At 41.5% G+C, this 16,363-nt stretch overlaps 1 protein-coding gene across 21 annotated transcripts in view; it reads left to right on the top strand.

Moving 5' to 3' along the window:
* CDK19 (cyclin dependent kinase 19) overlaps nt 1-16,363 on the top strand; it is a 205,404-nt gene that overhangs the window by 39,870 nt on the left and 149,171 nt on the right. For 12 of the 21 annotated variants that reach the window (XM_016956150.3, XM_063812625.1, XM_016956149.3 and 9 more), the window contains one exon: nt 2,473-2,534. The exons of 7 other annotated variants lie outside the window; for them this stretch is intronic. In XM_016956150.3, the coding sequence (XP_016811639.2) occupies nt 2,473-2,534 (62 nt within the window). Of the gene's footprint in view, nt 1-2,472; nt 2,535-4,100; nt 4,206-16,363 lie in introns of all 21 variants that reach the window. 2 more of the 21 variants (XM_063812629.1, XM_054686900.2) reach the window with 1 other exon arrangement.

Genomic DNA, 16,363 nt, shown 5'->3' with positions numbered 1-16,363 from the left:
TTGCCCAGGCTGGAGTGCAGTGGCGCGATCTCGGCTCACTGCAACCTCCACCTCCCAGGTTCAAGTGATTCTCCTGCCTCAGCCTCTCGAGCAGCTGGGATTACAGTTGCACGCCACTGCGCCCAGCTGATTTTTGTATTTTTAGTAGAGGCGGGTTTTTGCCATGTTGGCCAAGCTGCTCTTGAACTCCTGACCTCAGGTGATCCACCTGCCTCAGTCTCGCAAAGTGCTGGAATTACAGGCATGAGCCACTGCGCCTGGCTATTTTCTCTGGTTCGTAGTTAACAACTTTTGTTAAGTCGCTAATTTAAATAGAATGCACTGGCTTAAATTTTTGCATAAAATAGCACTCTGTGATTTATAACATTTTTCAAAACCTTGTTTCACTGATATTCAGTATAAATCTGAGAGATGGTGAAGGTGTCCTCATTGAACAACTCTGTTTATACTGAGGGATTAAGTGCCTGATGTCACAAAGCAATTAAATGAGCTACCTTGGATTTGAACTCAAGTCACCTGGCTTCAGGGCCAATGTTTTAAAATACTGTTTTTTCCTTGACGTGTCATCAGATTTTAAGACAATACTTTGTTCCTTCTTTCCTAATTATTTGATGATACTTTTAAAGATTTCTAAATATTCCATGAAGATAATATGCCTCTCTCTTTTAAATTTAACAGCTGATAAAATTTATCTGATTCATTTTTCTCATACATCAGCTATGTTTTGTAGTCTTTTATCCCTATTACCAGAAAAGAATGAAATAAAATCTGAGATCTAAATATTTTACCTGATTAAATCCTTAATTTTTTACATGAATGTTTTCTGAAAAGCCTTTCATATTTCATGATTATTTTTATTTTGATATTGGAACAAGGTAGATTTCTCCCATACTGCCTAGCGTATGTAGTACCTTGCTTATTTCAACATTACTGTCAGAATTAAATTAAATTTTGCCACTAGAATAGCTTTACAGTGCTACTTTCTCCTTTTTTCTTTTACGTTGTCCTCTTCTAGGTCTGTTTTTAATTGCTTTTCTCCGATATTCCCAATAATTTCTGGTTCTAAGAAGAGAATGTACCTTGAGCTGCAGGGTTTGCCATTCTCTATTTTGTGAAGTATATTTTTCCACCTAATTTCTTTTATTTTTTCTTTTCTTTCTTTTTTTGAGATGGATTCTCGCCCTGTTGCCAGGCTGGAGTGCAGTGGTGTGATCTTGGCTCACTGCAACCTCCGCCTCCAGGGTTCAAGCAATTTTCCTGCCTCAGCCTCCCGAGTAGCTGGGACTACAGGCGCGTGCCACCACACCCAGCTAATTTTTGTATTTTAGTAGAGATGGAGTTTCACCATGTTGGCCAGGATGGTCTCGATCTCTTGACCTTGTGATCTGCCTGCCTCGGCCTCCCGAAGTGCTGGGATTACAGGTGTGAGCCACCGCACCCAGCCTATTTTGTATTTCTTTTGAAATAGGGTCTTGCTCTGTCGCCCAGGCTGGAGTGTAGTGGTGTGATCAGGACTCACTACAGCCCCAACCTCCTGGACTCAGGTGATCCTCCCACCTCAGCCTCCCAAGTAGCTGGGACTACAGGTGTGCACTGCCATGTCCAGCTAGTTTTTGTATTTTTAGTAGAGATGGGGTTCGCCCTGTTGTCCATGCTGGTCTTGAACTCCTGAGCACAAGCAATCCACCGGCCTTGGCTTCCCAAAGTGATGGGATTACAGGCATGACCCACTGTGCCCAGCCTTTAATTTGTTTTATATTCTTTGTATAATTGTCCCTTTATCTGTGGTTTTGCTTTCTGCTGTTTTAGTTACTGACTTGTGGTCTGAAAATATTAAATGGAAAATTCCAGAAATAAAGATTTCGTGTTTCAAATTGTACCCATTTTGAGTAGTGTGATGAAATCTTGTGCTGTCCAGCACTGTCCTCCTCTGTCCCTTTGGGGACATGAATCATCCCTTTGTCCAGTATATCTATGCTGTAGACACTACCTGTCACTTAGTAGCCATTTTAGTTATTAGATTAAAAAACAGTGTGTATAGGGTGTCTGGTACTATCCCAGATTTCAGGCAGCTACTGGGGGTCTTGGAACGTATTCCCCATGGATAAGGGGGGACTACTGCATATGTATTGGCTCTCACATAATTTAAAAAGTTGAATTGTTACTTTCAGTGTATATAAATTCATACTTTATTGCTGCATTAGTTTTTCCAATAGTATAAATTGGTTCTTTTGGTAAGAATATAATTAGTTAAGGCTCAACTTTTGGTCTTTTCATACAATAAGCTGCATTATATATAATTAATTGTGAATGTTACCTATATATTGTTGATATGCTCATTGTCAAATCTAAAATCTGAGTTCCTTGGCAGATATGTAGACTTGTGATAGGCATTTGGCATTTTATGTTTTGGGCAGTGTAACTTTAAATCTACATAAACTTCTCTGCCTTTTGCCTCTGCTGTGTTCATAGATTCCAGGAGGGCTTCGTGTATGGACCTCAAGCGTTGGAGGTAGCAGACTTTTCAGCAGAAGGTAAAGCAGAGTATTGCCTTCTGGTGTCATTGTGTGTGTGTGCTGGGGTGGGTATGTGACAGGTGAGAGCTTTTCACAAGTGTAATCACTAAGTAATTTATAATGATGCATTAAATGATTCACTTTCATAAAATTTAAAACCAAGATAATACCCGTACAATTGTATTCAGTATTACTAAAATTCATTAAAAAAAGTAACGTTTAGATAGAACTAAAGACTCTAAATTTCACTTCTTTGCCATTAAGAAATAGTAGGAGTGAGTAGGAAAACAGCATTAGTATAATGTATGCTATATACCATGTAATTTTCTCAGACCTAGCTTTACTCTGATTTCTTCGTGGGAACTTGTCCAAGTCATAATTCATATGCTGCTCCTTTTACTGAAAAATTGCTTCACAATAGAGGGGCAGCCTAATCCATGACTCATGACTGGAAGATAGGCATTCATGCTATAGGTCCCATTTGCCAGAAATGTTAGTTTCCAATATGCTAGTTACCTGTCTCTTGATAACTTGTTTTTTTTTTTTTTTTTGAGACAGAGTCTCGCTCTGTTGCCAGGCTGGAGTGCAGTGGTGCGATCTTGGCTCACTGCAACCTCCACCTCCTGGGTTCAAGTGATTCTCCTGCCTCAGCCTCCCAAGTAGCTGGAACTACAGACACGCACCATCACGCCCAGCTAATTTTTGTATTTTTATTAGAGATGGGGTTTCACCATGTTGGCCAGGATGGTCTTGATCTCTTGACCTCGTGATCTGCCTGTAGTTAGTTCTCATCCCACACACTTGTAAAATATGTTTTTATAGAGACCTTTTTTTTTTTTTTAAGAGATGGGGTTTCCCCATGTTGCCCAGGCTGGCCTTGAGCCCCTGGGCTCAAGCGATCTGCCCGCCTTAGCCTCCCGAAGTGCTAAGATTATAGGCATTGGCCACCACGCCCTGCTATGGAGACCTTCTTAATGAGTCTCTCTCTCTTTTTTTTTTTTTTTTTGGGACAGGGACTCACTATTTCCCAGCCTTGAGTGCAGTGGTGCCATCACAACTCATTGTGGCTTTGACCTCCCAGGCCTAAGCAATCCTCCCACTTCAGCCTCCCAAGTAGCTGGGACCACAGGCTCACGCCACCACACCTGACTACTTTTTAAGTTATTTGTAGAGACAGGGTCTTGCTTTATTGCCCAGGCTGGTCTGGAACTTGTGGCCTCAAACAACCCTCCTGCCTTGGCAGTTTTGTTTTTTTTTTTAGAAAGAGATCTATAGCAGCTAACAATGTACTCTTAGACATAAAGTTAGTAATGTGACTAGTTTTTAGATAGATTCTGAATGGGAATCAGAGGAGTGGTTTTCTTAGGGGCTTCTGGAAATTATAGTTGTTTAGATACCAAGTAAGTGTGATATGGTTTGGCTCTGTGTCCCCACCCATATCTCCTCGTCTTGAATTGTACTCCCATAATTCCCACGTGTTGTGGGAGGGACTCGGTGGGAGATAATTTGAATTAAGGGGGCGGTTTCCCCCCTACTGCTCTCATGGTAGTGAATAAGTCTCATGAGATCTGATGGTTTTATCAGGGGTTTCCGTTTTTGGATCCTTCTCATTTTCTCTTGCTGCCGCCATGTAAGAAGTGCCTTTTGCCTCCCGCTGTAATACTGAGGCCTCCCCAGCCGTGTGGAACTGTAAGTCCAATTAAACCTCTTTTTCTTCCCAATCTCAGGTATGTCTTTATTAACAGCGTGAAAACGGACTAATATAGTAAGTTGGTACCAGTAGAGTGGGGCGCTGCTTAAAAGATACCTGAAAATGTGGAAGTGACTTTGGCAGAGGTTGGAACAGTTTGAAGGGCTCAGAAGAAGATAGGAAAATGTGGCGAAGTTTGGAACTTCCTAGAGACTTGTTGAGTGGCTTTGCCCAAAATGCTGATAGTGATAAGGACAAGGTCCAGGCTGAGGTGGTCTCAAATGGAGATGAGGAACTTGTTGGGAACTGGAGCAAAGGTGACTCTTGTTATGTTTTAGCAAAGAGACTGGTGGCATTTTGCCCCTACTCTAGAGATTTGTGGAACTTTGAACTTGAGAAAGATGATTTAGGGTATCTGGCGGAAGAAATTTCTAAGCAGCAAAGCATTCGAGAGGTGACTTGGATGTTGTTAAAGGCATTCAGTTTTACAAGGGAAGCAGAGCATAAGAGGTTGGAAAATTTGCAGCCTGACAATGTTATGGAAAAGAAAAACCCAGAAAATGGGAGCCAGCTGTAAAAATTTGCATAAGTAACGAGGAGCAGAATGTTAATTCCCAAGACAATGGGGAAAATGTCTCCAGAGCATGTCAGAGATCTTCAAGGCAGCCTCTCCCATCACAGGCCTGGAGGCCTAGGAGAAAATGGTTTTGTGGGCTGGGCTAGGGGTCCCTGTGCTGTATGAAGTCTAGGGACTTGGTGCCCTGCATCCCAGTCACTCCAGCTGTGACTAAAAGTGGCCAAAGTGCAGTTCAGGCTGTTGCTTCAGAGGGTGGAAGCCCCAAGCCTTGGCAGGTTCCATGTGGTGTTCAGCCTGTGGGTGCACAGAAGTCAAGAACTGAGGTTTGGGAACCTCCATCTAGATTTCAGAAGATGTATGGAAATGCTGGATGCTGAGGCAAAAGTTTGCTGCAGGGGCGAGGCCCTCATGGAGAACCTCTGTTAGGGCAGTGCAGAAGGGAAATGTGGGGTTGGAGCCCCCACACAGAGCCCCTAGTGGGGCACAGGCTAGTGAAGCTGTGAGAAGACCTCCAGACCCCAGAATGGTAGATCCACTGACAGCTTGCACCATGCACCTGGAAAAGCTGCAGACACTCAACACCAGCCCGTGAAAGTAGCCAGGAGGGGGGCTATACCCTGCAAAGCCACAGGGTTGGAGCTGCCCAAGACCATGGGAACCCACTTCTCACATCAGTGTGACCTGGATGTGAGACCTCGAGTCAAAGGAGATCATTTTGGAGCTTTAAAATTTGACTGCTCTGCTGGGTTTCGGATTTGCATGGGCCTGTAACCCGTTTGTTTTGGCCAGTTCCTCCCTTTGGAATGCCTGTATTTACCCAATTCCTGTACCCCATTGTATCTAGGAAGTGACTAGCTTGCTTTTGATTTTACAGGCTCATAGGTGGAAGGGACTTACCTTGTCTTGGATGAGACTTTGGACTGTGGACTTTTGGGTTAATGCTGAAATGAGTTAAGACTTTGGGGGACTCTTGGGAAGGCATGATTGGTTTTGAAATGTGAGGACATGAGATTTGGAGGGGTCAGGAGTGGAATGATATGGTTCGGCTCTGTGTCCCCACCCAAATCTCATCTTGAATTCTACAGCCATAATTCCCACATGTTGTGGGATGGAGCCAGTGGGAGACAATTTGAATCATGGGAGCAGTTTCCCCCATACTATTCTTGTGGTAGTGAATAAGTCTCATGAGATCTGACGGTTTTATCAGGGGTTTCTGCTTTTGCATCCTTCTCATTTTCTCTTGCTGCCACCATGTAAGAAGTGCCTTTCGCCTCCTGCTATGATTCTGAGGCCTCCCCAGCCATGTGGAACTGTAAGTCCAATTAAACCTCTTTTTCTTCCCAATCTCGGGTATGTCTTTATCAGCAGCATGAAAACGGACTAATACAAAGTAGCGGCATATTATATCATATATTTAGGATATACACCTTATGTGAAGTTGGATAGTATGTATTTATGAAATCTCTACTGTGTGCCCAACACAGGAGCACACCATTTTACAATGAACCAAGTTTCACTATTCTTTCACTTCCTCCTATTCAGAGAAGCTATTTTTCTTAACTAGAAGAGATAGGTGAATTTCAGGCTGTTTATTGGTGTAAGCTACAATTTTACTTCCCAAACCTTTTTGCCTTTATTTTACTTTTTTCAGTGGCTATTTTGAGGATATTTTCTCTTTACCAATAATAGATTGGAAGCAATTTAAAGCCTTTCATACATTTGCAGGCTAGTTGGCCATTTTCATCACTGTTGAATTATGCATTCTTATATTTGTTTAGCTAATCTGACTGTGGTGTATTTTGCTACCAGTTGAGAATCTCAATAGAGTATCTGTATCAAGACATAGGAATACTCCTCACCCAGCTCCCAACTCCAACTCAGTTTCTATGAGAAAGATGAGATTAAATGGATGGTTATGAAAATATTAAAAAAATTAATTGACTATTTTCTTGAGCAGTTTTAGGTTTACAGAAAACCTGGAGTAGAAAGTAGAGTTCCCATATACCACCCCCTGCTCCCCAGTTTTCCCTGTTATTATTATTATTATTATTATTTTTTTTTTTGAGATGGAATCTCGCTCTCTCACCCAGGCTAGAGTACAGTGGTGCCATCTCAGCTCACTGCAACCTCCAGCTCCCGGGTTCAAGCGATTCTCCTGCCTCAGCCTCCCTAGTAGCTGGGATTACAGGCATGTACCACTATGCCCGGCTAATTTTTGTATTTTTAGTAGAGACAGGGTTTCACCATGGTGGCCAGGCTGGTCTCGAACTCTGGACCTCAGATGATCCACCTGCCTCGGCCTCCCAAAGTGCTGAGATTACAGGTGTGAGCCACGGTGCCTGGCCAATTTTCCCTATTATTAACATCTTGCTTTACTGAGACACATTTGTTAAAATCAGTAATTCAGTATCGTTGCATTATTGTTAACTAAAGTTCGTAGTTTACATTAGGGTTTTTTTTTTGTTTTTTTTTTTTTTTGAGACGGAGTCTCTCTGTCACCCAGTCTGGAATGTAGTGGTACAATCTTGGCTTACTGCAACCTCTGCCTCCAGGGTTCAAGCAATTCTCCTGCCTCAGCCTCCCGAGTAGCTGAGACTACAGGCACGTGCCACCATGCCAGGCTAATTTTTCTGTATTTTTAGTAGAGATGGGGTTTCGTCATGTTGGCCAGGCTGGTCTCAAACTCCTGACCTCAGGTGATCCACCTGCCTTGGACCCCCAAAGTGCTAGGATTACAGGCTTGAGCCACCATGCCTGGCCTTCATTTGGGTTTGCTCTCTACACATTAGGTATATTCTATGGGTTTTGATAAATGTGTAATGATATGTATTTAACCATTACAGTATCATACAGAGTAGCTCACTGCCCTAAACATCACCTGTGCTACACCTTTTCATCCCTGGTTCCCTCCCTGCAAGCCCCTGACAACCACTGATCTTTTTCTGTCTCTACAGTTTTGCCTTTTCCAAAATGTCATAGAGTTGAGTATGTAGCTTTTTCAGGTTGGCTTCTTGCACTTTGTAATATGCATTTGAGAATCCTCTATGTCTTGTCATGGCTTGATAGCTCATTTCTTTTTAGTGCTGAATAATGTTCTATTTCTGGACATATCAAGTTTATCCATTCACCTACTGAAGGATATCTTGGTTGCTTCCAGCTTTTGGCAATTATGAGTAAAGCTGCTATAAACATTTGTATGCAGGTTTTTCTTTAGACATGTTTTCATCTTCTTTGGGTAAATACCAAGGAGTGCAATTGCTGGATCACATGGCATGAACATGTTTAGTTTTGTAAGAAACTGCCAAACTGTCTTCCAAAGTGGCTGTACTACTTTGCATTCCCACCAGCAATGAACGAGCATTCCTATTGCTCCACATCCTTGTCAGCATTTGATGTTGTCAGTGTTTTGGATTTTAGCCATGCTAATGGGTGTACAGTGGTGTGTTTTAATTTGCAACCTCTAATGACATGAGAGTTGAGCATCTTTTCATGTGTCCTATTTCCCATCTGCATTTCTTCTTTGGTGAGGTGTCTGTTCAGATCTTTTGCTTATTTTTTAATTGAGTTGTTTGTTTTCTTTTTCTTTTTGTTTTCTTTTCAGAGCTCCTCTCAAGAAAGGAGGGCTGTCTGTTTTCTTATTGTTGAGTTTTAAGAGTCCTTTGTTTATTTCTGATACCACTTCTTTATCAGATATTTGTTTTGCAATTATTTTCTCCCAGTCAATGGCTTGTATTTTTGCCTTCTTGAAAATATCTTTCACAAAGCAAAAGTTTTAGTTTTACTCAAGTCTAACTTCCCAAATTTAAAAAATATTTTTAATTGATATATAATGATTTTACATATTTATGGGGTTACATGTGATACTCCAGTACATGTATACAATGTGTAATGATCAAATCAGGATAATTAGCATATTCATCACCTCAAACATTTATCATTTATTTGTGTTGGGAACATTCAAAATTCTCTCTTCTTGGCTGGGTGCTGTGGCTCACACCAGTAATCCCAGCACTTTGGGAGGCTGAGGAGCGCGGATCACCTGAGGTCAGGAGTTCGAGACCAGCCTGGCCAACATGGTGAAGCCCTATCTCTACTAAAAATACAAAAAATTAGCCAGGCATGGTGACGTATGCCTGTAGTCCCAGTTACTTGGGAGGCTGAAGTGAGAGAATTGCTTGAACCTGGGAGGCGGAGGTTTTTGGCCAGGCTGGTCTCGAACTCCTGACCTCAGGTCATCTGCCCACCTCAGCCTCCCAAAGTGCTGGGTTTACAGGCTTGAGCCACTGCACCTGGCCAATTATTATTAACTATAGTCACTCTTCTGTGCTATGGAACACCAGAACTTATTCCTCCTATCTGTGATTTTGTACCTGTTAACCAGCCTCTCCTTTTCTCCCCATCCCCTGGCCCTTCCCAACCTCTGGTAACCACTGTTCTACTTGGTACTTCCATGAGGTTAACTTTTTTTTTTTTCCTATTTATTTATTTATTTATTTTTGAGGCAGAGTCTCACTCTGTCGCCCAGGCTGGAGTGCAGTGGCACAATCTTGGCTCACTGCAACCTCCACCTTCTGGTTCAAATGATTCTCTTGTCTCAGCCTCCCGAGTAACTGGGACTAGAGACACGCACCACAATGCCCAGCTTATTTTGGAATTTTTAGTAGAGACAAGGTTTCACCATGTTGGCCAGGCTGATCTCGAACTCCTGACCTCGGTGATCTGCCCACCTCGGCCTCCCAAAGTGCTGTGATTACAGGCGTGAGCCACCATGCCCAGCCTTATTTGTTTATTTTCTTAGAGACAGGGTCTCACTATATTGCCCAGGCTGGTCTGGAACTCCTGGGCTCAAGCAGTCTTCTGCCTTAGCCTCCCAAAGTGCTGCAATTACAGGCATGAGCCATTGCACTAGGTAGGATCAACTTTTTGTACTCCTACACATAAGTGAAAATGTGGTATTTGTCTTTCTATACATTGCATATTTTACTTAAAATAATGCCCTGCAGGGTCAATGATGCGCAAATGACAGGATTTCTTTTTTCTTTCTTTTTTTTGAGACAGAGTCTCGCTCTGTTGCCCAGGGTGGAGTCCAGTGGTGTAATCTGGGCTCACTGGAACCTCTGCCTCCCGGTTTCAAAGAATTCTCCTGCCTCAGCTTCCTGAGTAGCTTGGATTACAGGGGCCTGCCACCACACCCAGATAATTTCTTTTGTATTTTTAGTAGAGATGGGGTTTCACCACATTGGCCAGGGTGGTCCTGCACCCCTGATGTCAAGTGATCCGTCTGCCTTGGCCTCCCAAAGTGCTGGGATTACAGGTGTGAGCCACCATGCCTGGCCTGCAAATGACAGGATTTCATTCATTTGTAGCTGAATAATTTTCCATTATATATATGCCACATTTTCTTTATCCATTCATCTCTTGAAGGATGTTTAGGTTGATTCCTTATCTTCAGTATTGTGAATAGTGCTGCAATAAACATAGGAGTGCAGCTATCTCTTTGACATACTGATTCTCTTTCCTTTGGATATATACCAAGTAGTGGGATTGCTGGATCATATGGTATTTCTATTTTCAGTTTTTTGAGGAATGTTCATACTGTTTTCCATAATGGCTGTATTAATTTACATTCTCACCAACAGTATATAAGAGTTCCCCTTTCTCTGCCTCCTTGCCAACATTTGTTATTTTCTCTTTTTGATAATAGCCATTTTAAACTAGTGTGAGATGATATATATCATTGGGGTTTTGCATTTCTCTGATAATGAGTGATGTTGAACATTTTTCATATACCTGTTCGTCATTTGTATATCTTTCCTTGAGAAATGTCTATTCAGATCATTTACCTATTTTTTAATTGGATTTGGGTGTTAAATTGTTCAATTCTCCCCATGTTATATTTATATATATAATATTCCCTTCCCCTCCCCTCCTTGTCTTTTTTTTTTTTTTTTGAGATGGAGTCTTGCTGTATCACCAGGCTGGAGTGCAGTGGTGTGATCTTGACTCACTGCAGCCTCCGCCTCCCGGGTTCAGGCAATTCTCCTGCCTCAGCCTCCCAAGTAGCTGGGACTACAGGCACGTGCCACCACACCCAGCTAAGTTTTTGTATTTTTAGTAGAGATGGGGTTTCACTATGTTGTTGGGCAGGATGGTCTCAATCTCCTGACCTCGTGATCCACCCGCCTCGGCCTCCCAAAGTGCTGGAATTACAGGCGTGAGCCACCGCGTCTGACCTGTTCTCTTCTTTTCGTTGATATGGATTCTCACTCTGTCACCCAGGCTGGAGTGCAGTGGTGTGATCATAGCTAATTGCAGCCTCAACCTCCAGGGCTCAAGTGATCCTTCTTCCTAAAATGTCAAAAATTCTTAATTTTTTGTAGAGACGTGGTCCTGCTATGTTGCCTAGGCTGGTCTCAAACTCCTGGATTCAAGCAATTCTCCCACTTCAGCCTTCCAAAGTGTTGAGATTATAGGCATGAGCCACCATGCCTGGCTCTTTTTATTTTCTTTAAAGTGCCTTTCACAGAGCCTAAGTTTTTCATTTTAGTCAAGTCCCACTTCCCAAATTAAAAAAAAAAAATGAATTGTGTTTTAGTACTGTAAACCCAAGGTCATCTAGGTTTTCTTCTATGTTATCCCCTAAAATTTTTATTTATTTATTTATTTTTGAGATGGAGTTTTGCTCTGTTGCTCAGGCTTGTGTACAGTGGCACGATCTTGGCTCACTGCAACCTCTGACTCCTGAGTTCAAGCAATTCTCCTCCCTCAGCCTCCTGAGTAGCTGGGGTTACAGGTGCCTGCCATCACGCCCAGCAAATTTTTGTATTTTTAGTAGAGATGAGGTTTTGCCATGTTGGCCAGGGTGGTCTTGAACTTCCAACCTCAGGTGATCCACCTGCCTCGGCCTCCCAAAGTACTGGGATTGGAGGCGTGAGCCACTGTGTCCGGCCTTCTCTAAAAATTTTATAGTTTTCCATTTTATATTAAGTCAGCAGTCTATTTTGAGTTAATTTTTGTGCAGGGTGTAAGGTCTGTGTCTAGATTCTTTTTTTTTAGCATATGCACGTCCAGTTGTCCAGTGCTAGAACTAGCACTGTATGTTGAAACAACTTCTTTCTCCATTGCTGTTCCTTGTTCCTTTGTCAACGAACATGTGAGTATATTTGTGTGAGTCTATTTCTGAGCTCTCTATTCTGTTCCATTGATCTATTTGTCTTTTCTGTCACCAATATCACACTGTCTTGATTACTGTGGCTTTATAATAAGTCTTGAAGTTGGGTAGTATCAGTCTTCCAACTTTGTTCTTCTCCTTCAATATTGCATTGGTTATTCTGGGTCTTTTGTCTTTCCCCATGAGCTTTAGAATCAGTTTGTCAATGTCCACAAAACAATTGGCTGGGATTTTGTTTGGGATTATGTTGTATCTATAGATTAAGTTAGAAAGAATTGAGCTCTTGACAATATTGAGTCTTCTTAGACTTATATGTGGAATATCTCTCCACTTATTTAGATCTTTTTTGATTTCTTTTATCACAGTTTTGTAGTTTAAGTTTTCCTTATATATATTTTATACTTTTGTTAGATTTATACCTAATATTTCTTTTTTGGGTTGCTAATGTGAATGGTATTGTATTTGTAATTTCCAACTGCAATTTTTTATTGCTGGTATATAATAAAACAATTGACTTTTTATATTAATCTTGTACCCTGCAATCTTGCTATAATTGTTTATTAGTTCCAGGAGTTCTTTTTTGTTGATTCTTTGGGATTTTCTTCATAGACAATTATGTCGTCCGTGAACAAAGTTTATTTTTTCCTTTCCAATCTGTATACCTCTTATTTCCTTTTCTTGTCTTATATTAGCTAAGACTTGCAGTCTATGTTGATTAAGAGTGGTGAGAGCAGGCTGGGCGTGGCGGCTCATGCCAGTAATCCCAGCACTTTGGGAGTCCGAGGCGGGCGGTTCACCTGAGGTTGGGAGTTTGAGACCAGCCTGACCAACATGGAGAAACCCCTTCTGTACTAAAAATACAAAATTAGCAGGGTGTGGTGGCTTATGCCTGTAATCCCAGCTACTCGGGAGGCTGAGGCAGGAGAATCGCTTGAACCTGGGAGGCGGAGGCTGCAGTGAGTTGAGATCGCACCACTGCACTCCAGCCTGGTGATAGAGCAAGACTCCTTCTCAAAAAAAAAAAAAAAAAAACATAATAAGAGTGGTGAGAGCAGACATCTTTGCTTTGTTCCTGATTTTAGGGGGAACGTGTTTAGTTTCTCTCCACGAATTATAATAATCTCAATATATTATTCTATATTTGGTAGTATAAAAATTATCAAGTACTGCTTATATCAGATCATAGGAGCACTCCATTCTCTTCCCCTCCATTCCTTCACTTTGCCTTAACTTTTATGAGAAAGATGGGATTAAATGGATGGTCATAAAAGTTTTTTAAATTATGGGATTCAGGCAGTTTTAATATATAATACCTTCTATTTTCTTTAGTTTCTCTATTCTGAACTTCTGGAGGGCAAAGACTATACCTCAGTATATTGTTGCAAGCCTTGTAGTGCCCAATATGTACTACAATGCCCTGTTGAATGTAAAACCTAATTCTAGACTCTTACTGTAAACCTCTATCTTATTTGAAAAGGCAGATAGCCAGTGAAGTCAGTCATCTAATCGGTTAATCAGTGCATCAAATATTTGATTGTTAGCTCCAAGGTATTACATTGGCTACAAAGATACACATGATAATGATACTTCCTCTCTGGAAACTTATTATTCATATAAGAATAATTTCAAGTGCTGTGTTCCATTTTTACTGATATGTATTTGTCAAAAACTCATATTCCTGTATCTCTTCCCAAGTATTCTAATTGAAATGTCTATGTGTGAACTTCTTCCATAGTCCCTAAAAGGTTTACAATTTTGTTGGAGGAACTGATATTTATGAACCTATAATAGGTGCTGGACACTGTGCTAGGTGCTTTACCTATTCTGCCTTATCTCATTTATCTTCAAAGCTGTTGAATAAGGTAAATATTCTTAATTTACAGGTGCAAAAACTGATAATATGAAGGTATAAGTAACCTATTCGCTGTGTGACTTAGTGGGATAGGTATATGAGGTATATAAGTCCATAGCCCAAGTTCTTTATGTCACACACTATGGAAAAGTTACCATACAAAGTGGTATATGATGAATGCTACTTGTATAGTGCATACACATGCTTGGTGAATGCAGAGAAGAGAGCTTTGACCTCAGGCTAGGGTGTTCACAAAATTTCTGGAAAGCTTAATCTTGTCTGATAGGAGGAATAGGAGGAAAGAGAGATCAGGGAGATCAATCAGTGAGAAGAAGATGGAGGGCCAAAAACAGTGAATATTTTGTGATTGACAGTATACAAATTTCTACTGTGGCAGTAAAATACACTAGAACAAATTTTGTCTTTTATTTTCAATGAGGATCCTTCTTCTCCATTTTTCTCTTAAACAAAATAATTTTTCCCTAATTTGCTTATGGGGTATTGGGTATGAGAAAGTAGATCACAGAACCTTTGCATAACTCCAGAGTTATCAGTCCCCAAATTCATCTTTTTCCATTGGATTAGCACAGTCAGGGCAGCAGTAATTGAGGGAGCAAAAGCCTGGGGGGAAAATGGAAGATCAAAAGAATCCTAAGAAAAGGATTTTCCTAGTGTCAAGTGTATTTTATTTATCCCTTCTCCATATCTCAGTTGGTTAAGTACCTCACAAATACCCATAAATATGTGAAAAGCTGTGGAGTTACAGAGGCTTGTAGGAGGCATCATTGCTTTCAATGAACTTAGTATTTAGTTGGAAAGACAAAAGTAAAGTAAAATAATTGGTAAACCACTGAGCATCCTTAAATGAAATTTAAATGAAAAACATCCTTAAATGATGTTTTTCAGGATTCTTTTCTCCTAGTCTCATGACTTCAATTTCTAAATACTTTCACATCTCTATCTCTAGTCCACATCTCCTGTCTAAACTATACGTGTGTCCAGACGCCTTTTGGACGTCTTGGTTTGCACAATACCACAGTCTTCTCAACTTATTTAAAACTTGCCCAGTCTGCTCTTCTTAACTCAGTGAATGGTATCACCATCACCCATTGCCCGAGCTAGACACTGGGAATCAAGTTTTTGCAGTTCTTTCTCTTGTTTCTTCACCACATGTTCTGTTGACACTGTTTCCTAATTACCTGTAAGATCCATCCACTTCTTTTTATTGCCTCTGCTACTATGCTAATTTAGACTATAGCCACCTCTCATTTAAATTATTTGCAAAGGCCTCTTAACCAGTTGCCTGTGCTATCTTCACACCTTCAGACTACAAAAATCACAGATTGTGTGCTGGGCAGGGTAGCATGTACCTGTGGTCCCTGCTACTCTGGAGGCTGAGGCAGGAGGATGACTTGAGCCAAGGCATTCGAGACCAGCCTGGGCAACAAAATGAGACCCCCTCCTATCAAAAAACAAACGAAAACACCAACCCAGATTGCTTAAAATCCTTACCTGTGTTCCTACTTGTTCTGCTTCATATGGCCTTCTTGCTTCTCCAGCTTTAACTTGCTTTCCCCTACTTGAAACCAGCCTTACTGAACTTCAGATGTATCGTGCTGTCTTGCCTGTGAGACTGGACAGGCATATTCCCCGTCTGAGAAGGGAAATAATCACTATAGCGATTAAAGCACAGACTCTTTAGCCAGACTACTTAAGTTTGAATTCTGGATCGCCACTTAATGAGCTTTGTGATATAGAGCGAGTTACTTAGTCTACCTGCTTTCAGTTTCCTCATCTGTATAATGGGGATGGTTAATAGTACCTGCTTCATAGCATGTTGTAGGGATTGTAAGAGTTTTGTATGCTTTGAGACAAGGTCTCGCCCTGTCGCCCAGGCTGGAGTACAATGATGTGATCACAGCTCACTGCAGCCTTGACCTCTCAGTTCAAGCTGTTCTCCCACCTCAGCCTCCTGAGTCACTGGGACTACAGGCATGTGCCACCATGTCCAACTCATTTTTGTATTTTTTTGTAGCGACAGGGTCTCATTGTGTTGCCCAGGCTAGTCTTGAACTCTTGGGCTCAAGTAATCCTCCCGCCTCAGCCTCCCAAAGTTTTGAATTAACAGGCATGAGCCACTGTGCCCAGCCTAAAAGAGTTAATATAGTTGAGGCTTTTTTTTTTTTTTTGAGACAAAGCCTTGCTCTGTGGCCCAGGCTGGAATGCAGTGGCACAATCTTGGCTCTCTGCAAACTCCACCTCTCAAGTTCAAGTGATTCTTGTGCCTCAGCCTCCTGAATAGCTGGGACTATAAGGCACGTGCCACCATGCCTGGCTAATTTTTGTAGTTTTAGTAGAGATGGAGTTTCACTATGTTGGCCAGGCTAGTCTCGAATTTCTGGCCTCAAGTGATCTGCCTGCCTCGGCCTCCCAAAGTGCTGGGATTACAAGTGTGATGCACCGCGCCTGGCCTAGTTGAGGCTTTTAGTCGGTCCCTGCCATATAGTAAGTACCATACAAGTGTAGCTATTATTATAAATCTTATTGTAAATGTGTT

The sequence above is a fragment of the Pan troglodytes genome, chromosome 5 (assembly GCF_028858775.2).
Source record: "Pan troglodytes isolate AG18354 chromosome 5, NHGRI_mPanTro3-v2.0_pri, whole genome shotgun sequence".
Taxonomy (NCBI): domain Eukaryota; kingdom Metazoa; phylum Chordata; class Mammalia; order Primates; family Hominidae; genus Pan; species Pan troglodytes.
Note: the sequence above shows the minus strand (reverse complement) of the source record. Positions and strands in the feature narration are given on the sequence as shown.